The following is a 22,912-nucleotide window of genomic DNA, read 5'->3' on the forward strand; positions in this document are numbered from 1 at the left end:
CACTCCCTATTCAAGGTTCTGTATAATTTTGGTGTTCAAATAATGTCTGATCACTTTTTCATTGTTTTTAGCAGTTGCTATATGGGGTAATGCTGAACTTTCACTGCAGAATTCTAGCTCTGGTTTGCAAGTGTCACACAGATGCCCAGAATTCCAGGGAGTGAACAGGTTATACACAAAGAGCACAGCATCTCAGAATTTAGAAATAATAGCAGAAACTCAGGAATAGTTGTAACTGTTGTAAGAGCCTATCATCTAGAAACCTTTACAGTAGGCCTTCACCTGATAACCTATGCTCTGGAATTCATTTCTGTTTGTACATTATAGTTTATCTGTATTAGTGAAGCATTACATTTGTCTTTTCTTTCTGGCTTAGTCACTCAACATACAAATGTCCTCAAGGTTCATTCACCTACTTGCATGCCTCATACCTTCATTCCTTCCTGTAACCTCCCTCACAGCTTCATTCCTTCTTGCAGTTGTATGCACAAACAACTGCAAAGTTCACACTTCTTTTCATCAGTCGATGTACCCATAGGCCACCTCTGTCCATTGCAGATCACACACTGCTCTCTAAACACAGTGCAAATGTCCATTCCTTTTGAGAACACAGGCTCCAGTGGAGCCACCACACTGCTCCCCAGAGGGGCTGTAACACTCTAATTCCCAACTAACAGTGTATGGGTACATCTCTCTGCCTGTGTTTTCTCCAGCACTTGTATCTCTGTTCATTTTTAAACAGTTTTATTCACACACCATACAGTTCAACCTAGATTAAAAAGTCAATGGTTCCCCGTATAATCAAATAGCCATGGCTTCACCACCAAAATGTGTATGAGAACATTTCCATTTCTTCTGAAAAGAATCTCATACCCCTCCCTCATATCCCCTACTTATTGACATTTAGCTTTTGTGTTTTTGCTTTTGTTACATTCAGTGGAAGCGTATTACAACGTTATTATTAAATATAGACTCTAGTTTGCATTGATTGTATTTTTTCCTTATACCATTCCATTTTCAACACTTTGCAGTGTTGACCTTTATTTGTTCTCCTTCATGTAAAACTTTTCTTATATTTGTACATTTAATCACCATAATTGTCCACTCTAGGCTTTGGTAAATATATATATACCATCCTAGTCTTTATCTTCTGTATTTCCTTCTGGTGTCATTTATTTCTGCTCTAATCTTTCTTATTTCTTTCTTTTCGTTTGTTTTGGGGGTGCTTTGCTGTTTTTTCTCTAATTCTTCCAAGTGAACAGTTAATTCCTTGATTTTTGGTCTTTCTTCTTTTTTAATATAGGCATTTAAAGTAATAAATCTCCCTCTTAGTACTGTCTTTGCTGCATCCCCTAAAATTTTTGTTTTAGTTTTAAATTTATTGATTATCCTTTTTATTTTTTTATTATTATTCAACATAACAACCTACAGACACAAACATTCTTACTATATGATCATTCCATTCTTGATATATCATCAATAACTCACAGTATCATCACATAGTTGTACATTCATCATCATGATCTTTTCTTAGACATTTGCATCAATTCAGAAAAAGAAATAAAAAGAAACAGAAAAAAATGAATACATACCATCCTCTTAACCCTCCCTTTCATTGACCACTAGCATTTCAATTTACTAAATTTATTTTAGCATTTGTTTCCCCTATTATTTATTTACTTTTAATCCATATGTTTTTGTTCTAGTTCACTAGCTGCCGGAATGCAATATACCAGAATGGCTTTTAACAAGGGGAATTTAATTAGCTGCTGGTTTACAGTTCTAAGGCTGAGAAAATGTCCCAATTAAAACAAGTCTATAGAAATGTCCAATCAAAGGCATCCAGGAAAAGATACCTTGGTTCAAGAAGGCTGATGAAGTTCAGGGTCTCTCTCTCAAGTGAGAAAGCACATGGCGAACACAGTCAGGGCTTCTCTGTCGGCTGGAAGGGCACATGGCAAATACGGCATCATCTGCTAGCTTTCTCTCCTGGCTTCTGGTTTCATGAAGCTCCCCAGGAGGCATTTTCCTTCTTCATCTCCAAAGGTCACTGGCTGGTGGACTCTGCTTCGTGGTGCTGCTGCTGCTCCATCTGAATCTCTCATTCTCCAAAATGTTTCCTCTTTTATAGGACTTCAGAAACTAATCAAGACCCACCCAAATGGGTGGAGACATGTCATCCCTTAATCCAGTTTAACAACCACTCTTGACTAAATCACATCAGCCAGGGAGATGATCTCATTACAGTTTCAAATATACAGTATTGGATAGGGATTATTCTACCTTTATGAAATGGGATTTATATTAAAGCATGGCTTTTCTTAGGTGGCATACTTCCTTTCAAACCAGCACAGTTTTTTACTCATTTGTCGATAAGGTAGATAAAAGGAGCATCAGACACAAGGTTTTCACAATCACACAGTCACATTGTGAAAGCTATATCATTATACAGTCATCTTCAAGAAACATGGCTACTGGAACACAGCTCTACATTTTCAGGCAGTTCCCCTCCAGCCTCTCCATTATACCCTGACTAAAAAGGTGACATTTCTATAATGTATAAGAATAACCCTCAGGATAACCTCTTGATTCTGTTTGGAATCTCTCAGCCATTGACACTTTATTTTGTCTCATTTCGCTCTTTCCCCTTTTGGTCAAGAAGGTTTTCTCAGTCCCTTGATTCTGAGTCCCAGCTCATTCTAAGCTTTCTGTCCCATGTTGCCGGGTGTCCACACCCCTTGGAGTCATGTCCCACGTAGAGAAGGGGAGGGCAGTGAGTTCGTCGTGTTGGCTGAGAGAGACAGGCCGCATCTGAGCAACAAAAAAAGTTCTTTGGGGGTGACTCTTATGTCTAATTTTAGTAGGCTTAGCCTATCCTTTGCGGGAATAAGTTTCGTATGAATAACCCCCCAGATTGAGGGCTCCCCCTATTGCTTTGGTTGTCCCCACTGCTTGTGAGAATACCAAGAATTCTCCACTTGGGAAGGTTGAGTTTTCCCCCTTTCTTGCCTTCCCCCAAGGGGTCTTTGCAAATACTTTAAACTGTTCAAATCACTCTGGGATTTATCGATGCATCCCCTAAATTTTGGTATCTTGTGTTTCCATTTTCATTTGCTTCGAGATATTTACTGATACCTCTTATAATTTCTTCCTTAACCCACAGGTTGTATAAGAGTGTGTTGTTTAGCCATCAGATATTTGTGAATTTTCTGATCCTCTGCTTGTTATTGATTGCCAACTTTATTCCATTATCATCTGTGAAAGTATTTTGTATGATTTCAGTCTTTAAAAATTTATTGAGACTTGCTTTGTGACCCAGCATATGGTCTATCCTTGAGAATGATCCATGAGCACTTGAGAGAATTTATGTCCTGCTGTTGTAGGGTATAATGTTCTGTACCCGTCTGTTAAGTCTTGTTCATTTATTGTATTATTCAAAGTCTCTGTTTCCTTATTGATCCTCTGTCCAGATGTCCTGTCCATTGATGAAAGCAGGGTATTTAAGTCTCCAACTATTTTGGCAGAGGTGTCTGTTTCCCCTTTCAGTTCTGTTAGTGTTTGCATCATGTATTTTGGAGCACTCTGGCTCAGCACATAAATATTTATGATTGTTATGTCTTCTTGTTGAATTGTTCCTTTTATTGATACATAATGTCCTTAGTCTCTTTTAATTTTATTGTTTTGAAGTTTAATTTGTCAGATATTAGTATAGCCACTCTGTTCTTTTTTGATTGTTATTTGCATGAAATATCTTTTCCCACCCTTGCACATTCAACCAATTTTTTTTCAACCTATTTTTAGCCTTAGGTCTAATGAGTTTCCTGTACACAGCTTATAGAAGGGTCCTATCTTTTAATCCATTCTGCTAGTCTGTGTCTTTTGATTGGGGGATTTAATCCGTTAGCATTCAGTTTTATTACTGTAAAGGCAGTACTTCTACCGTTTTGTCTTTTGGATTTTATATGTCATACCTAATCTTTTTTTCTCTCTTTACTTTTATTGGTAGTCTCCATTTCTACACTCTTCTCCATACATCCCTCTCCTGCCTTTTTTCTCTACCTGCAGCTCCCTTTACTGTTTCTTACAGAACCAGTCTCTTAGTCACAAATTCTCTCAGTGATTATCTGAAAACATTTTTAATTTTCCCCTCATTTTTGAAGGACAGTTTTGCTTGGTATAGAATTCCTGTTTGGCAGTTTTTCTCTTTTATAATCTTAAATATACCACACCCTTCTTGCCTCTGGTTTCTGCTGAGAATCCCACATATAGTCTTATTGAGCTTCCCTTGTATGTCATGGATTGCTTTTCTCTTGTTGCTTTCAAAATACTCCCTTTGTCTTTGACATTTGACAGTCTGATTAGTAAATGTGGAGTATGTCTATTTGGATCTATTCTGTGTTGGGGTATGCTGCTCTTATTGGATCTGTAATTTTACGTCTTTCCTTAAAGATGGGAAATTTTCAATGATTATTTGCTCCATTAGTCTTTCTCCTCCTTTACCCTTCTCTTCTTCTGGGACACCCACAATATTTACATTTGTGTGCTTCAATTTTTCATTTACTTCCCTGAGACCCTGCTCATGTTTTTCCCTTGTTTTCCGGAAATTTTCTTTTGTGTGTTGGATATCAGATGTCCCATCCTCTAGCTTACTAATTCTTTCTTCTGCCTCTTCAGATCTTTTGTTGTAGTTTCCATTGTTTTTTTTTAATCTCTTCTGTTGTACCTTTCATTTCCTTAAGTTGATTTGTTTTTTCAGATTTTTGAGTTCTTTTACTTTGCCCCTTGTCTTCTTTATATCCTCCCTCAACTCATTGATTTTATTTTTGGTGAGATTTTTTTCATGTCTGTTCGAACATCCTGAATCTTTCTCATTTGAAGTGTTGACTTGTTCCTTTGACTGGGCTGTATCTTCGATTTTCCTAGTATTATTTTTTGTTGACGTCTAGTCATTTGATTTCTTTGATTAGTTTATTCTGGAGGTCGTTTTCATTCTTTTATGGAGGGTTTTCTTGCTGGATGGATTTGTTCTTTCTCTGTTCTCTGACATTCAGTGCAACTTTTTCTAGACCTGTAGCATAGGTACAGTCTAAGTGATCAGAATTTTTTCAGTTCTTGTTTTTCTGTTTCTGGGCCTGCCTATACAGAGCCTTTTTTTTGTGGGGGGAGGCGGGGTGCATGGTCCGGAAATGGAGCCCTTTTTTTTGAGGAGGATCTGTATGGTCAGATTTTCACAGACCATACAGGGACGTGTCTCAGGAGGAAAGAGTAGCCAGCATCAGTTTTTCCTGAGGGTGAGACCCAGCAGATTATCAGACTGTTCCGTGAAGCCTCTAGACTCTGTGCTTTTCTTATCCTGTGCAGCAGTTGGTACTTATTTTCCCTAGGCTTCCCCCCAGCTTAAAGTGATTGGTGCCTTTGATTTCAGTAGACTGTCCCTGCCTGAGGCATGCTTGAGACAGACTTGAGGTGGTAGGATTGCTTTGATTCCTTCTGTTTTCCAGTCCCTAGGGCCTGAATTCCTTGATGTAGGGATTCCACTTGCACTGGGTCCTGCCCCCCTTTTCTTAGGGAAGATAACACCCTTTAAGGAATTAACCCCTTTCACCTGACTAGTTACTTTGTCTGTCAGACAAACTTAATTCCGCCCTTGCCTCCAGCAGTGCTAGAGTGGAAGAGTGCTTCATTTCTATCTTCAAGTAGTTAACTACTTTAAGTAGTTAAAAAAAAAAATGCAAAAAAGCATTTTCAGAGCCAGACCTGTGCTCCTTGGGTTTGTCAGTCAAGACCTTGAGTTGGTAGGTGGCTCTATGTATCTCCAGGCTCTATGTGCCCCCTTTTCTTGGGATCTAGCCCTTTCCCAATATTTTGTACTGTCCACTCAGAAAGCCTCTGGTTTTTGTTTCTTTTTTCTCTCTCTCTTTTTTTTTTTTGTCAGCCCTGCCCCCTCTCTGCAGGGGCAAAAACTCCTAGTTCTCTTTAGTTCTTATTCTAGGTTTATCTGAGGTGGGGGTTTGTATTCAATAGTCAGAATTTGTTAAATAATTCTGGAATTGGAGCTTGGTTGAGCTGATCCCTCACTGCTAGAAAAATCAGTTTCCTTTCCCCTGGGGGAACCAGCCTGCTGTGCCCATGCGGATGGGGTGCCAGCCTCTGCATGTTGGGGGCCTTATAGTTCTGTGTGGGATCACAGCCCTTCCATCTGGTCCAGACTGGTGTACGCTGCGTGTCTAGTTACTGATGTTCCCCCAGCAGTTGTATATTACCATTCTGGCTATTAGCTGCCCTGGAGAACAAACCAAATTCCACCCCTCACTGTGCTGCCATCTTGCCCCGCCTCCGTGAACTGTGTTTTAACCAAGAAGGTTCTAATACAGCCCCAACCTTAGTCATGATTTCATGGTGTATATTGAAATACTTAACTCCACTGAATTTTCTTTAAAAAACAAACAGAGCTACTATATTGCCTTCTGTTAGATTATGGGTTCCATAGTCATAAACCGTTGTAATTTTCAAGCAATGGCTTCTTTGATAAATATTACATTTTGGGAAGGAATACATATGGATTAGCTTATTTGTGAAACACAAAAGAGAAAAACCTTCATTTTCTAGTCTTTCCTAGTCATTTATGTAATCCGTCTCTGTAGAAAGTGGCAGGCATAGGCTCTGAACTTTGTGGGGCCCATCTACAGAACTGAAGTTGTTTTATTTGTTTGTAAGAAATAGAGTAATCATTAATAATCATTGGTATCAGTAATTAGGTTGCATCAATTCCCAGAGGTGTGTTAAATTTTGAATGTTCTTCATTTAGATCAGTACTTTTCAGATTCGTCATAATAATTTTTAGGATAGTAGGTTGTCTGTAGTAAAGAGAATAAGGTTTTTGTATTCTACAAGGTCCATTAAAAAGTCATTCGGTTAAATTTACATATTAATAGAATAAAAATCAGAAAGCCTGAAGAAAAAACTTTGTAATTGTCTTACCCTTATTTGCTTTCACATTTTAGGTATGCCATTGCTTTGGCCTTAAGAGAAAAACAGCGTGTAATATTTACCAGTCCAATTAAGGCTCTGAGTAACCAGAAATATTGTGAAATGTATGAAGAATTTCAAGATGTTGGTCTGATGACTGGAGATGTTACTATTAATCCTACAGCATCTTGTCTTGTTATGACCACAGAGGTAATTTATATAGCACCTCATCTGTTTTTTCCTTTTTAATTTAACATGTATTCAGTGAGAGCATCCAGTGTTTTATCAGTTGCTCTGTGTAAATAAAATGTAATACTTTGCTTTCTGAGTATATTTATTTGAAAAAGAAAAAGTTTATCTTAAAATGTTCTAATAATTGTATAAATTTATTTCTAAATTGCCAATATTTGTTTTTTTGTCATAAAGTAAGATATGACCTTTGTTCATCAAATGTCTTCAAAGACTTGTTACTGTCAGTAACATCAGAGTGTTTTCATGGCTTTGTATATGGTTTCAAGCATAGTTTCATATAAGTAGCAGTTCTTTGTTTCATGTGATTTTTTTCTTCTTCACCTGAGTGTTGATACAAATAGATAAGTAACTAAATTTAAAAAATATATGATATTATGTTTAGTTACTTCCTATACTCTCAGTTAGGTTTTACATATAGTTATAACATCTTAAGTTTTGGACATGATTGGCCATCTTTACCATACTATAAGTACTTTTTTACGAATTTGTATTATATCCTTGCATTTTATCCATGAAAATGATATGGTACACTAGAGAGCATAAATTATCTTCTGGTCTGGAGAATCACCCAAAAGCATTGCCACTTTTCATTTTTGTGCTAAAGTCAGTTTATTTTCCATCCTCAAAACTTTCTTCCATCTATGGAGGATTTCCTTTAACTCCACAACTAAAGACAATGTGTGCTAGAAAGTATCCATGTTGTGAATAGATAGAGGCAGAAAAAAATAAATCAATAGTATGGGGCCTATCCAACATGTTGGATAGAAGATAATTTTAGTTACTCACATAACCTAGGAAGTGTAGATCTTGAAATAGTTGCTGTGCATATAAGAGAGTGTTTTTATATTTGAGACATGGAAAGTATAGCTGATAACTATTTTCTCCCTGGATTGTAGTTGATTTCTAACTATTGAAAAGTTATTTGAATTTGTTTTATGAAAAAAAGGAATACTGTTTGGTTTATAAAATATATTTAAGGTATATAACTCCAATTCCTTGTTAGAAAAAAGTTTTAATTATTAGTTATTATGCCACACTCCTGCCAAATCTGTCTTTTCTGTAGATTTTGAGAAGTATGCTATACAGAGGTTCTGAAGTTATGCGAGAAGTTGCTTGGGTTATATTTGATGAAATTCATTACATGAGAGATTCAGGTATTGTTTATATTCTGTGTTGTTTTTGAGATTTGTGACATTATATCACTGTAAGACTGGCCTGAGGAACTTTGAACAAGAAGTTGTTAAATTTTGATTTTGATTTTGGTGTGGCTAGAGTTGTGATAAACTTTTCTTTCTTTAAATTGCCAAGAACATGATATTTTATTTCCAGTAAGATCTATTTTAAATACTATTCCTCAAATAGTAGCTTTTCCTTTGTGAGGAAATGCAGTGTCGAATAAAGCAAATGAAATAAAAAATAGTTTGCTTTAAATAGAGACCTCTCTAATGAAACTAATATTTAAAAATTCCTAAAACTTCTAGCTAACAAATTTAATTTTTCTGATTTTTATCAAGTTATTTTAGTTTTTAAAAGAACTTTAAGTGCATGTTTATGGTAAAACAAATAAATTGGGGATAATGAAATACACATAAGCAATAGGAAAAATATAAATTTCCCTTTACTTAGGGTATTATATTACTGTCATGTAAAAGTGTATTTGGCCTGTTTGAGGGGGCCAGTATCAACAAGCACATATAAAATTACAGTATTTAATGCATACACATTTGTATTATTTGAGAAATTATTTAACATTTAACTCTCTTCAAATTCACAAAATTAAGTTCTGAAAAGAGTTGTTTTAGTTTTAAAATCATTTATCTGGTAATTTGTTTATTTTAGGGGAATACCCTGAAACTGTTTTCTTCCTGGGTTTTATTTTCGATTAAAAAAATTGTAGAACTGCTGCTTATCACATCTTTCATCTCCAAAAGATCTTGGGTATAATTTGGATGAAAGATTCTGGTTAAAATAGTAATAGTGTATCTTCAAAATTTGTTGCTGTAACTTTATACGAGCCATCAACTCTGCTTCTCAGAGTAAAATGGAAATACTGTCCTTCCTTTTCACCTGGGTTTTTTTTTCAATCTGATTCAGCCACAGCTGCTCTTTGCTAGATTTTATTTGAGTGTATTTTGTTATAGTGATTTGGTATCCTGAATAAATTTATGATGCAAACTAAAGTTGTTTTCACTATGGGGCTGTGACTAAAAGTATCCTTGGGTAAAGTGGTTTATGCACATTTCTAATTATTGAGCTTGAGAAAAAAATAATTTAGATACTGTCATTAAAGAGGCATAGAATTCCAAGGTATAATTTTTTTCTTCCAGAGCGTGGTGTGGTATGGGAGGAAACTATTATTTTGCTTCCTGATAATGTACACTATGTCTTTCTTTCGGCTACTATTCCAAATGCTCGACAGTTTGTGTAATGGATTTGTCATTTACATAAACAGGTATTTTCTTTGCCTTTACTGATGTCCTCAGTATTCAAAATGTATAGGTTTGTCTTCTTATGTCCTATGAGTTATTCCTATTGTTGCCTAGCATAAAGAAATTTTAATGTGAAACACCTCCTGAAATCAGGGATCTTATCAAAACCAACTGACTAGCTTTTAAAAATTGCTAATTTCTGAACCCTATATCAACTCAATAAATGAAAACCTCTGCAAGTAGAGTTTTGTAATCCCTATTTTTTAAAAGTTCCTAAGTTGTTTTTGATGATCTGCCAGATTAGGAACTATTGCATTTATTTATACAGTGAGCCACAAATGCACAGTAGAGAATTTCCTTTAAGGCCACAGTACCAAGAAAATCTGGGCATCCTCTGAGGCTCTGATTTGATTTCATCATTTGAACTCTGAAACTTTTTACTATTTTCTCTTTGCACTTTTTAAGTTTACTAGTTCACGTTTAGCAGCTATTTAAGCCCTTATAACAAAGACTTGTTTATGTGTACTGAATTTATTCTTGGTTTTATTTTCCTCCCCTTATTTTCTTTTATGCTCACATCCCTATGACCTTATTTCTGTCTTTCTAAAAATATTCTAACATTCCTCTATGTTGCTTCTGTAGGATAGAAACCCAGTGGATCTTCTGAAAGAGCTAGATCAATCTGCTGCCATAGTAAGGCTTTGAAAAATCTCCATGGGGCAAAACAGTCCCATTTTTCTTCAGGGAGCCCTCTTCTGTATCACCATGTTATTGCTCCACAGAAGCAGGCATCCTCCTTAGTTATGTTATTCCAGCTGTAGGGTATGGGTCCAGATAATTATTGAAGCCTATATCATGTATTTGCCCTTGTTTAGGGAACTGGTAAATTGGGAAGATGATAGTCTAACTTAATAGATCTGAGTTTTCCAGAGTTTTCTTTTGTCCAGATCTTAAAGGTAAAAAAAAAAAGTTTTCTCTTCTTGATATGCTGAATTCAAAATTTTATTTCTCCAGGGTCCTCTAGGTAGATCAAATATATACTTTTATTTTGAAGAAGTAAAATTTATATGTTTAAATATCTTTCTTTCTTTAAACAGCCTTGCCATGTAATTTACACAGATTATCGGCCTACTCTGTTGCAGCATTACATTTTTCCAGCAGGGGGATATGGTCTCCATCTTGTGGTTGATGAAAATGTAAGAGTGATTGTCATTCTTAACATGTGTTGTATCGTACTTTATAGTTTGTAGCTTGTTTTTCCTTAATTTTTAACTAGAGAATAATGACAGAGACCCTTTTATTTTTTAAGTACCTTTTTACAGTCTAAAGTTGAATTTTTTGAATTTTCATTCCAAAAATTATACTTAAGATGTGTTTTTCTTATGAACAAATTGAATTTCCCTCTTTTCCAAATATTTTTTAATGTTTGGAGAATGGGGATTCCAGACAGGTTTCATATATCTCATGTTCATCTTTTCACAGTTTTATTATCAAACAACATTTAAAATTATTTTACTGAACTTTGTTAGAATTAAATATTGTACTAAATTTTAGTTATATGAAGAAGTTCTTGAGGTATGAGAAATGTTTGAATTCTGTGATTAAATATTAGTAAAATTGCATGAAAAAAAATCTGTTCCAGGGTGACTTCAGAGAAGATAATTTTAATACAGCAATGCAAGTACTTCGAGATGCGGGTGACTTGGCAAAAGGAGACCAGAGGGGGCAGAAAGGAGGAACAAAAGGTAATTTGACATTTTTCACTTAGCATGTTGTTTTTAAGGTTCATCCATATTGTAGCATGTGTATCTCATTCCTTGTTACGGACAAATGAAATTTCATTCTGTTGATATATACTATGTTTTATTTATCCATTCATCAGGTGATGGACACTGGGTTGTTTGCATTTTTTATCTACTATGAATATGCTACTTTAAATGTCTGTGTACAAGTTGTTTTTGTGTGGACATAAGTTTTCGTTTCTCTTAGCTATACATATAGGAATGGAATTTTGAGCATGTGATAACTGTATTAACTGTATGAGGAATTGACAGAATTTTTCCAAAATGACTGCACCATTTTACTTTTTTACCAACTGTGTGTAATGGTTCTAATTTCTCCATCTCTTCACTAACACTTGGTGGTTTATTATAATTTCTCCATGTCTTCACTAACACGTGTTGGTTTATTATAATCATCCTAGTGGGTAGGAAGTGGTATCCTTGTATATCCTTGTATTATTGTTTTGTTTTATTTTGGTTTTTAGTATGCTGTATGGCGGGGTCACATTTCATTCTTTTTCCATGTGAGTATCCTGTTATTGCAGCACCGTGTGTTGAATTTTTGTTTGTTTGTTTACTGTTGTTTGCTTATTTGTTTTGGGGGAGGAAGTGCATGGGCCCAGACTTGAACCTGGGTCTCCCGTGTGGCAGGAGAGAATTCTACCACTGAACTACCCTTGCACCCCGTTATGGTTTGATTTACATTTTTCTGATGGCAAATTGATGTTGAGCGTATTTTCATGAGCTTATTGGCCATTTGTATATCTTCTTAGGCACAATGTCTTTTCAGATCCTTTATCCATTTTTAAATTGTATTTGTCTTTATTATTGAGATATATGAGTTTTTATATATTGTAGATACAAATCTCTTATCAGATATATGATTTGGAAATATTTTCTTCCATTCTATGGGGCATCTTTCACTTTCTTGATGGCATTCATTGACTCCATCAAGTTTTATTTTGATGAAGTTTAATTTATATCTTACCACTTGTGCTTATGTTGCTATAATTAAGAAGACTTTGCCTAGCTTAAAGTCACAGAGATTTCTTCTTAGATTTTTATAGTTTTAATTCTTATATTTAGAGCTATGAACCACTTTGAGTTAATTTTTGTGAGTGATCATCCAGTCTTTTTGCAGGACCATCAAATGTGTTCAAGATAGTGAAGATGATTATGGAAAGAAATTTTCAGCCTGTGATTATTTTCAGTTTTAGTAAGAAAGATTGTGAAGCCTATGCTCTTCAGATGACCAAATTAGATTTCAACACAGGTATTATACATAATTTCAGTGTGGTTTAATGTTTCGTGAAAATAGTGTCAACTATATTTCTAGTAATACATTATCTTCTGTGTATTACTGGGATTTGCATTTTACCTTATATTACAATAGTAGATACTCAGTACATTTATAAAAGCATTTGAGAAGCCTTTTCTCCCTTCTACTGAGAGGAAGTGTGCTGCTGTATGTAAAATCCAAAGGAGCTTTTTTTCCCAGACCATTCACCACCACCACCCCACCACCCCAAAAGAAATCCAAAGAAGCCTATCAAGAAGCATTAGAATCATCCTTTCTTATTCTTAATTGCCAGAAGCTCCTGTTATTGTGGTTCTCTTTCAGACTACTTAATGGTAGATCTCTTTGTCCAACACCTTCTGTGCAGAAGGTACTGTGCTTCATTTTTCTAGATTCCAAAGTAGGAAGACCTGCCCTTTACCCAAGTTTGTTATAGCTCTCAAACAAAGTAAGATAACTTTTAGCAAATTAATAAATTATTTTCATAGGTTTATATGTAATTCACCTGAAGTTACACAGAAGTAGAGTAGTTTGGCCAAGAACTGCAGTGTGCTGAATACCAGCCCACAATATACAAGTGCTGAATATGTTTAAAGTTGCAGCATAATATATTGATTAATTCAAGTATTTATTGAATACTCTTTGATGGTGTGTAAGAAGGAAGTGTAGTGGTTAAGAACTTGTGCTTTGGAATTATGGGTCTAATACTTAATAACAGTGCCGCTTATTTACTGTGTCATGTAATTGTTAAAGTTGAATAAGGTAGTTATATGAAAATGTATAGTGTAGTTTATTGTTATTGTGCTTTTTAAAAAAAAGACTTTTTCGTGGATTAAGTATGCTAGATAATGTTTTTAAAGGCAGTGAATTCTAGTAAATAATTAGGTGGTAATTTTTATCTGACTTTCTTTTGACTACCTTAAATACTACCCTTTACTTTTACTCTTTTACTCTCCTTTCTTCGTTTGTGTGATGTGATATTTTTGTACCCCTGGATTTTCTCTGTTAGATGAAGAAAAGAAAATGGTTGAAGAAGTATTCAGTAATGCAATTGACTGCTTATCTGATGAAGATAAAAAGTTACCTCAGGTGAGTCTTTAATATCATTAATAATAAGTGTAGATATAAAAGACAGTATATAGTTGCATTTTCTGGTTTTGCACCGTTTGTAAATTGCAGCAAATATGTTGTTGCTGTATGCACTGAAATGATACCTTCATTTATATTTTAAATATTTGGAAAGGTGACAGCAGAAAAGATTTGCTGTCTAATAGAAACTTTCTCTGAAAGCTAGCATGGTCTGGAAATTGATGTTTCTGTGTCTAATACTAACAAATTTTAATCCTCACTGTAAGTACTTAAATTTCTTAATTCATAAGGCTACCAAACAATTCACTAGGTAGAGTTCATCTAATGAAACATATGTATTTATTGAGGAATTTAATGTCAACTTTACTTTAATCTGGGGTATTTTCCTTTGGTTATTTATTGGAATTGCCTGGAGAGTTTTAAAAAGTACTGAGATTGTACTTTAACTCTCTAGTTCACGTAATTTAACTAGAGATTGTAATTTAACTGGTCTGGTGTGTATCTTTGACATTAGAAATTTTTAAAGGCTCTTCAGGTGATTCTAATGTATACCCAAAGCTGAGAACTGTTGTAATCCAACCCTGTACATGAAAGTTTTATTTTGTGAACAGAAAAATTGGGAGTCACACTCTGCTTTACAAATTAATCCTTATTTTATAGGTGATTTACTATGAGATTGTAGCATTTCTTTGTATTTAAAGTAATGTTTAATTTTTAAAAAATTATGATTTTTCTTCACAGATGAATTATTAGAGTTTAAAGACTGAGTCTCATCTTCATACATTGTATCCTAGCACAGTTCTAATTGTGAGTACTTAGTGGCACTTTATATAGTGTTAATGAGTAATTCTTCCTGTTAATGAGAATTAATTCTTCCATAATGCATTCATTTTTAAATGTGATGCATATTTTTATGAAATGTTTATAGTAATTTTTCTTTCATTTGAGTGGGCTGTATCCTTTGTCAAGTTATTGTATACAGATGCAAACTTTGTCCTTATAGCTTGTAATTTTTTTTTGGAGGAGATGAAGCGATGCTAGGAATGAAACAGCTCAGTCCTTATAAAGTGATTTAAGGTAAAATGACATGCCTTTCTTGTTAAGATAGGCCAGAATTATATTGTGTTTTGACTTTAATGATCTATGTGAATATAAGTTTGGGTTTTGCTTTTATTTAGAAAGATTATATAACCTCTTTTTCAAGCACAGAACACCTTTCTTGATGAATTACCCATTTTTCTTAATTTAATTGAACATTTTTAATTTCGTTATCCTCACAGCATTAAAAAATAAAGTTTATTCCAAAATCATAGGTTGAACATGTTCTTCCTCTTTTGAAGCAGGGAATTGGTATTCACCATGGTGGTTTACTTCTTATTTTGAAGGAAACTATTGCAATCCTCTTTTTTGAAGGATTGATAAAGGTATGATATTATATTTACTTATGATACCTCAGAACTATGTTCTGTAAACTGTTTGAAATTTATATAGAACTCTGTTCATAGGCAGTTTTGTATATGTGTGTGTGTGTGTGTGTTTTTAATCAGTTATATGGCATGTCTCAAATGATAAACTTGATTTTTATTCCTAGTGTTATATTTCAGAAAATTTTACTTAGAAGTAAAAAAATAGTTTCCTTTTCTAGTCTTAAAGTAAGGAGTGGTAACACCATTAAATGTGATGTGGCATTTTGGAGAAGGAGCTATTTTTAATTATTAGACATGGGGGTTGATTCCATAAATGGTCTCCTTTCTACAAACAGATTAAAAGGAAGATCTTAGAGAAGACAAGGAGAATTTCTGATTAGAGTTAGGAAAAATTTTGAAGTTGTTCTATTTTTTTTTTTTTTTTTTTTTTTTTAAAGGAAAGACAGAGAGAAGGAAGGAAGGATAGAAGGAAGGAAGGAAGGAAGAAAGGGAAACATTTTTAAACATTTTCTTGTTTTATTGTATTCTGTTTCTCCGTTTTTGTTACATGGGCTGGGGCCGGGAATCGAACCGAGGTCCTCCGGCATAGCAGGCAAGCACTTTGCCCGCTGAGCCACCGCGGCCCACCCAAGTTGTTCTATTTTAAACCATAGAAAGTTTGGTTAAAAAAATTAAGTTTGTCTATACCCAGAAATGGATATTAAGAATGGGAAACAAGTTCAAAACAGTCATAAGGCTATATATGACCCAGATTACATTAGGTTTAAAATCAGATTCGAATGAAAAAAAATCATGTTAGAGATTGTTATAGTTTGCTAGCTGCCAGTATGCAATATACCAGAAACAGAATGGCTTTTAAAAAGGGAAATTTAATAAATTGCTAGTTTAAAGTTCTAAGGCTGAGAAAATGTCCCAGTTAAAACAAGTCTATAGAAATGTGCAATCCAAGGCATCCAGTGAAAGATACCTTGGTTCAAGAAGGCCGATGAAGTTCAGGGTTTCTCTCTCAAGTGAGAAGGCACATGGCAAACACAGTCATTGTTTCTCTCCCATCTGAAAAGGTACATGGTGAACACGGTCAGGGTTCCTCTGTCATCTGGAAGGGCACATGGCAAACATGGCATCCTCTGTTAGCTTCTCCTGGCTTCCTGTTTCATGAAGCTCCCCAGGAGGCATTTTCCTTCTTCTCCAAAGGTCACTAGCTGGTGCACTCTTCTCCTGGCTGTGTAATTCTGCTCTGCTGTCTCTTAATCACTCATTCTCCAAAATATTTCCTCTTTTATAGAACTCCAGAAACTTATAAAGACCACCCAAATGGGTGGAGACATGTCATCACCTAATCCAGTTTAACAACCACTCTTGATTAAATCACATCTCCAGGGAGAGGATCTAATTACAGATTCAGACATACAGTATTGAATAGGAATTATTCTCCTTTTACAAAATGGAATTTAGATTAAAACATGGCTTTTCTAGGGAACGTACATCCTTTCAAACCAGCATAGAGATTTATTATTAGAACTTCAGGACTAAGTAGAATACTTAAAAGAAATTTAGTCACCCTGAAAAAATCTACTTTGAAGTATTTTAGATAAAGAATTAGTCATTATTTGTATCTGAGTCATAGTAAGACTCTGTTGATCTTTTCTGGATATTGTATATTTGCTGAGTTCCACTTTTAAGGAATCTTTCTTTTTAAATATGTGATACTATTTTTCTGTATATTCAAATAGAACACTTGTCCATAAATTATAAATGAAAGACCATCCTTTCCCTCCACCCCAAAATATCCACTATCATACAAATGAATTCAGATATGGTTTATTTTTATCATCCCTGTTGATAAAAGTTTAGGATTTAATAATACTTAAGTTACTTGTACATACATCTTTGTGTGCTTTTACGACTTTTTTGTTAAGAAAGTGTTAGAAGTGAACTTAAAGAGCCAGTGATTCTGATCGCTCCTCAGAGATCCTAAAGTCGAAGTTGTCCCCCAAATGACTGTATCATCAGTCAAGAAGCCAGGAAATTTCCACAGTTTGAAGTTTTGTTCATTAGGCAAGTAGTCTTCTCTCCAGTTAAAACCCCTGGAAATTTAAGGACTATTTTCCTCAAATTAGTAAGTTTTTGTATTGTAAGGGACTTTAGATATTATTTCATAAACTTATATATATTAGATAGCACCTTTTAGGAATACCATGTTGTCTGTTTTATTTTTGTAAGGGGTAGTGAATGGCTAATTGAAAAAGAAAAAGAATATGGTATATTTATTTTTACACTTGAAACTTACAAAACTAGTTTAAAGTATGTTTACATAATTATTCATTTATTTAGGCCTTATTCGCCACAGAGACTTTTGCTGTGGGAATTAACATGCCAGCTAGGACTGTTTTATTTACAAATGCCCGCAAATTTGATAGAAAAGATTTCCGATGGGTAAGTTAATATGTATATTGAAATGATTTTCATCTTTAATTGTTATACCTTAGGTAACTTTGGCTTATGTCATGAAAACATTTTAACACTTTGTAACCAAATTTTAAATGGTTATAAAAATCGGAAATCATTTAAGATTTGTAATAATCTAGGGAAAAGATGATGACTATAGTAACATGATTTCTGGGCCATGGTAACCTTCATTAGAACCAGGAGTAGCGACATGTATGGTATACAGGGTGGTGTGGGGAAGGTTACTTAAGTTTGAAACCAGGTTATGTTGGTCCAGAGAGTAGTGGAAGTTTAGAGGTGGATGGATAGGGAAAGTTAAATAGGTGGCTCTAAAATGGTCTTGAGAGTAACTCACTTAATTTATTTGTATGCATTTTCGCTTTCTTTAAGCAAATGATAGCACTTGGGTCTTTATAGGTCACCATTTCATAGTTTAAAGATGAATAGATTCTCTGTTTCCCTTTGAGAAATAGTCTTCTTTCCACTCTAACTTTTAAACTACTTTTATAGGGAAAAGGCCTCCATATTGTTGTTTATTCTGGGAGAGTATCTACTCAGGAATTACCTTCTATTTTGCTAATCTTTGAGTTGTTCAGTCCCAGATACTCAAGAATTTGTACCTGAACAAGGTGGTCAAGATTAGACTTCAGATTCTCTAAAATCCTGTCTTTGAGAAAAAAAAAACTCATCGAGGTGAGATGGAGATAGTGAATAAATGATTCACGAGTGCTTTAAAATGTATTAAATCTATCTAGAATTATCTTTCCTTTCAAGTTTAAAGGATTTAAAGCATTCCTACTATGATAGCTGCAATTCTAGCTCTCCGATGTAGTTTTTTTTTTTTTCTTTTGGCAAGTGCTTTGTCTGGGAATCAAACTCAGGTCACCCACATGGTGGGTAAGAATTCTACCATTGAGCTACCCTTGACCCTCCACCCTGATTTAGTTTTAATATTTAAAATAGGGGTTCTCAGTAAGTTTGCACATACCTCTTTCCCAAGACAGAAGGAAAGAGAGAAAGTTGGAAGCATGGGTGAAATAGAGTACTGGGATAAAGAGTAAATCCTTAATCCGAAGACGAATAGTCTTTTCAGCAAACAGCAAACTTTAACTATAAGCCTAGAAATATGGTAGGGACTAGGGAAACTAAAATTAAGAAGAAGATTGCTACTTTAGAGTCTATTTACTTTAAACTTTAAAGTAGTGGGTGGAAGTTAATAATTGTACTTACTTCTGATTGTAGGTAGAAGAGCACAGTGAAATGTTAGAGTAGATATTGTTTAATAGGATGTCACTTGTACATAAGGGTGTCAGGAAGTCTTCATTGAGAAGGCAGTCCCTAAACTGAGCAACAATAGATGGGTAACTACTAGCAAGACAGACAGTAGTGCATTCAGAGGAGTGAAAAACAGGTGGAGGAAAAAATATTCTAGTTTGAGTCTCCAGGTGTGAGCCAAAGTCTGCATTTTCTGGCATTGCAGAAAAATTATAAATATGCAATTATTCCTTTTTTTGTCTTTGAAAGTGGTGATACTTTTCTACTTAGGAAAATGTTTTGGCAATAATTAATAATCATCAAAACACAGATAACAACCCATGGTGGAATTTAAAGGCAAGGTATTTTTCTTCATTTGTTTTATTTTAAAATGTGTTGGACTACATAACAAAAGAGAAGCATAGGTATGGTAAGGCAATGCCTTTTCTCTTTAGAAATTTTTACATAGTCTTCAGGAATTTTCTGTATCCTGTAACCTTTTTAAGTTTGAGGAGGGCTAATCCACATAGAATATGATTTTAATTGTAAACCGTTGGAAGTATTTCATATATGTCTTATATTTTAATCTAATGTAAAATTTTTAGTTCTCCATAATATGTCAGTTTAAAGTTCTTTAATTTCCTGAATACACTTGATGCTGCAAGAAAATAAGTAATGAATCTTTTTTACTTTACTTGCTCTCTGGTATCTCCTTGCCCATTTCTGAGAGTTACATAAACTTCAGGATAAGGGTAAGGCATGCTACAATGGATAATTACATTTAAGAAAGCAATCTTTTGTTGATGTTTCATAATCATAATAATAAAATTAAAGCATTGCAATGTGCCATAATCTAATGATGTCCTTGGGTAGTCCCTGTTGAAATTTTTCTGAACTGCCTTTTTGAAATGTTCTTCTCTGATCTTTACAGGCATTTTTAAATTTTTGGTTGTTTTTTCAGGTCCTTTCTTCACTCCAGGTTGTCAGCTCTGTTTCTGATGCTGTCGCTATGCTTTCTGGTAGCATAGTGGCTCTTTGCTCTTCCTAAGTCAGAGATTTCTTTTGAGAATCTGAAAGCTCTGAACCTTGGCATAGGAGAAAAATGCACATGTACTTAAACTTTACCTAGTGTTCATGTGAATTCACTGCTACCCTGAAATCCTATACATAGAAAGATTACTAATCCTGCTCCAGTAGGTTGCTGCTATTGAGAAAAAGCTACTAAACTCCAAGCTTATATGTTGAGAATATGGGAGAGAACTGTGCTTTTTAAAAAAGAAAAAAAATTAATTTTAAAAATTAATCTCTTTTTGCAGATTAAGAAAATTTGATATGATCAAGCCAAAACTTGTATTTAGTTGAGTGTGGGCTATTGTTTGCTTTCTTAGAGATTCCTGTTTTCCAGAATATCTCACTCAAAAGTATTTTTGTATGACTGCCAACTATCCATTGTATCCCTGTGGTTTGGTATATTTAAAAGTGTAAATTAATAGTAATTGGTCAAGTGTTAAAATTAAGTCATTTGGGAGCTAAAATTCAATTTTGTAACATGATTCTTAAGTGTTCAGCACTTTGTACTTTCAGTTAAACTCTTCTAAAAGTTAATGTTGTTTTAATCATGTTTCCTTTCTTAGAATATATAACTTGTATTTGTACATTTTATAAGAAAATGTTTAAGAATATGTTTTTTTGCCTGGTTTTCTCCTAAGTTTAAAATATTATGTTCATTCAGATTTCCTTTGGTGAATACATCCAGATGTCTGGTTGTGCTGGAAGAAGGGGAATGGATGATAGAGGAATTGTAATTCTTATGGTGGATGAAAAGATAAGTCCAACAATTGGCAAACAGCGACTTAAGGTAACTGAATTAAGATTCTGTCCCCTCACCAAAAATTCTAGAAACACGTTTCAGGAGCCGCTTCAAAATTAGTTGTGTCAGTTCACATACCTTTCTAAGTAGATGAGAGTTAATTTATTAAACTCTCTGGACTTGTGGAGGTAGAAGAGGGTTATTGTCCACTATACTGATACCATGTGCCCTTCTTCTTTTTTCTGATAGATGAACAACAACTCATATAACAGAGGGGCAGATGTGGAGTTATCTTAAATTTGGAGGGCAAAATAAACATTTCTGTCCTTTCTGGCAATCCACACCCCTTCCACTGCATGGTGCGATAGTAAACTAACTGTAATCTATCATTCTAATTCCACCTATTTATGGGTTATATATATCCCAATCATAATTAAAATTTTAACTTTATTTAACATTAGCCTATTCATTTTAGTTGGTTAGAACTTATTTATAAGTATTTTGGGTGGACTAAAATTTTGATTTTTGTTTTATTTTATTTTGAAGAACTTCTCAAGGAAGTTTCACCTAGGTGCTTTCCTTCTCTGTGTTGTAAGAAGTTATTAAATCCTTAGGGAAAAATGGTTAATAAAATAGAAACTTAATACTTAACTAAAATCAGTAATAATTTCCAGCTCACTAGCTTTTTAGTATAAAACTTCGTAACATGTTAAGACATACTGAGGTCTGTATCTCTGAAATAGACTGTCCTGAATTTCTCTTTAAGACTTGGGAACTCTGTGGTGAATTTGAGGTATGGCTGTGGGAAGCCTGGTATGCCAAAGTAAAAATAGGTAAAGGTGTGTGTAAAGACAAAGCTTGCATCTATGTTTTCATAGTGATTGTATGGTGTCTTATTTTCCTTTTCAAAGATTAACACATGGAAACCTTTTTTTAAGCATCTCTATGACCTTAGTTCTTCATGGAATAAAATTACTTAACTGAAAATTCGTGTGTTTCTTCTTTTATTTAAATTGTGTTAGATAAAATAAACATTACTTTTCTTTCCTTATACTCTGTGTATGGAAAGAAGAGAATCAGATTACCAGACTATAGAAAGTAATGTTTTGATAACAACCTCTGGTTCATTTAGTACATTTTTTTCTTTCAGTTTACTTACTGTCTTTATATTTGTTACCCTGTCAGTGTAAAGTTTTATAGTATTTATTTTTCATAGCTTTATTGAGGTATTTTCACATACTATACAATTCATCCATTTCCATGGCTTCTGGTATATTCACAGAGTTTTGAAACCATCACCACCATTAATTTTAGAACATATTCATCACTTGAAATGAAACCCTGTATCCATTAACAGTCACTCCTCATTTCTTCCCAAACTCACCTCCAGCCCTAAGCCCTAGGCAATCACTAGTCTGTTTTGTGTCTCTTTAGATTTGCCTGTTTTGGACATTTCATATAAATGGGATCATGCAATGTGTGGTCTTTTGTAACTGAATTTTTCTTGCAGTTTTACTATCATTAAAGGCTTTTTAGGGAATCCATTTGGTAAGAATAACAACAACTAATACTTAGAAAATGTTCCTACCATATTATAAGTAAGAAAGGCATGCAGAGGTTAAATAATTTGCCCAAAGTCATATTGTTAAAATCTTGCTTCTGAATTGTCTGGTTCAGAGTCTATGCTCCTTACTACCTTGTAGTACTGCTCTTCAGTACCTCAGAGCACAATAAAATTTCAAATATATGATCCAGTACTGTTAAATATGTTCGCAATTATGTTCACAATGTTGTGCTACCATCACCACCTTCTGTTACTAAAACTTTCCTATCAACCCAAATAGAAATTCCACATTTTAAGCACTAATTTCCCATTCTCTACCTCCACCCATCTACTTGTGACCCTTATTCTAGTTTCTGTCTGTGTGAATTTGCTTATTCTAATTATTTCTTATAAAAAAATACAATATGTGTTCCTTTATGCCTGGTGTATTTCATTCAATATGATGTCTTCAGAGTTCATTGGTGTTGGCCTATGTATCAGAACCTCATTCCTTTTTACAATGGAGTAATATACCATTCTGTGTATATACCACATTTTGTTTATCCATTCGTATGTTGATGAACACTTGAGTTGCTTCTGTCTTTGACATTTG

General features: G+C 34.3%; 1 protein-coding gene across 1 annotated transcript in view; it reads left to right on the top strand.

Moving 5' to 3' along the window:
• Window positions 1-22,912, top strand: part of LOC143672794 (exosome RNA helicase MTR4-like) — a 90,027-nt gene that overhangs the window by 29,602 nt on the left and 37,513 nt on the right. Inside the window, 10 exon segments of the mRNA XM_077147292.1 lie at window positions 7,005-7,179; window positions 8,285-8,375; window positions 9,549-9,673; window positions 10,748-10,846; window positions 11,293-11,395; window positions 12,573-12,704; window positions 13,738-13,817; window positions 15,131-15,241; window positions 17,579-17,680; window positions 20,679-20,804. Of these exon segments, the coding sequence (XP_077003407.1) occupies window positions 7,005-7,179; window positions 8,285-8,375; window positions 9,549-9,673; window positions 10,748-10,846; window positions 11,293-11,395; window positions 12,573-12,704; window positions 13,738-13,817; window positions 15,131-15,241; window positions 17,579-17,680; window positions 20,679-20,804 (1,144 nt within the window).

Source organism: Tamandua tetradactyla (assembly GCF_023851605.1).
Source record: "Tamandua tetradactyla isolate mTamTet1 chromosome 15 unlocalized genomic scaffold, mTamTet1.pri SUPER_15_unloc_3, whole genome shotgun sequence".
Classification (NCBI taxonomy): domain Eukaryota; kingdom Metazoa; phylum Chordata; class Mammalia; order Pilosa; family Myrmecophagidae; genus Tamandua; species Tamandua tetradactyla.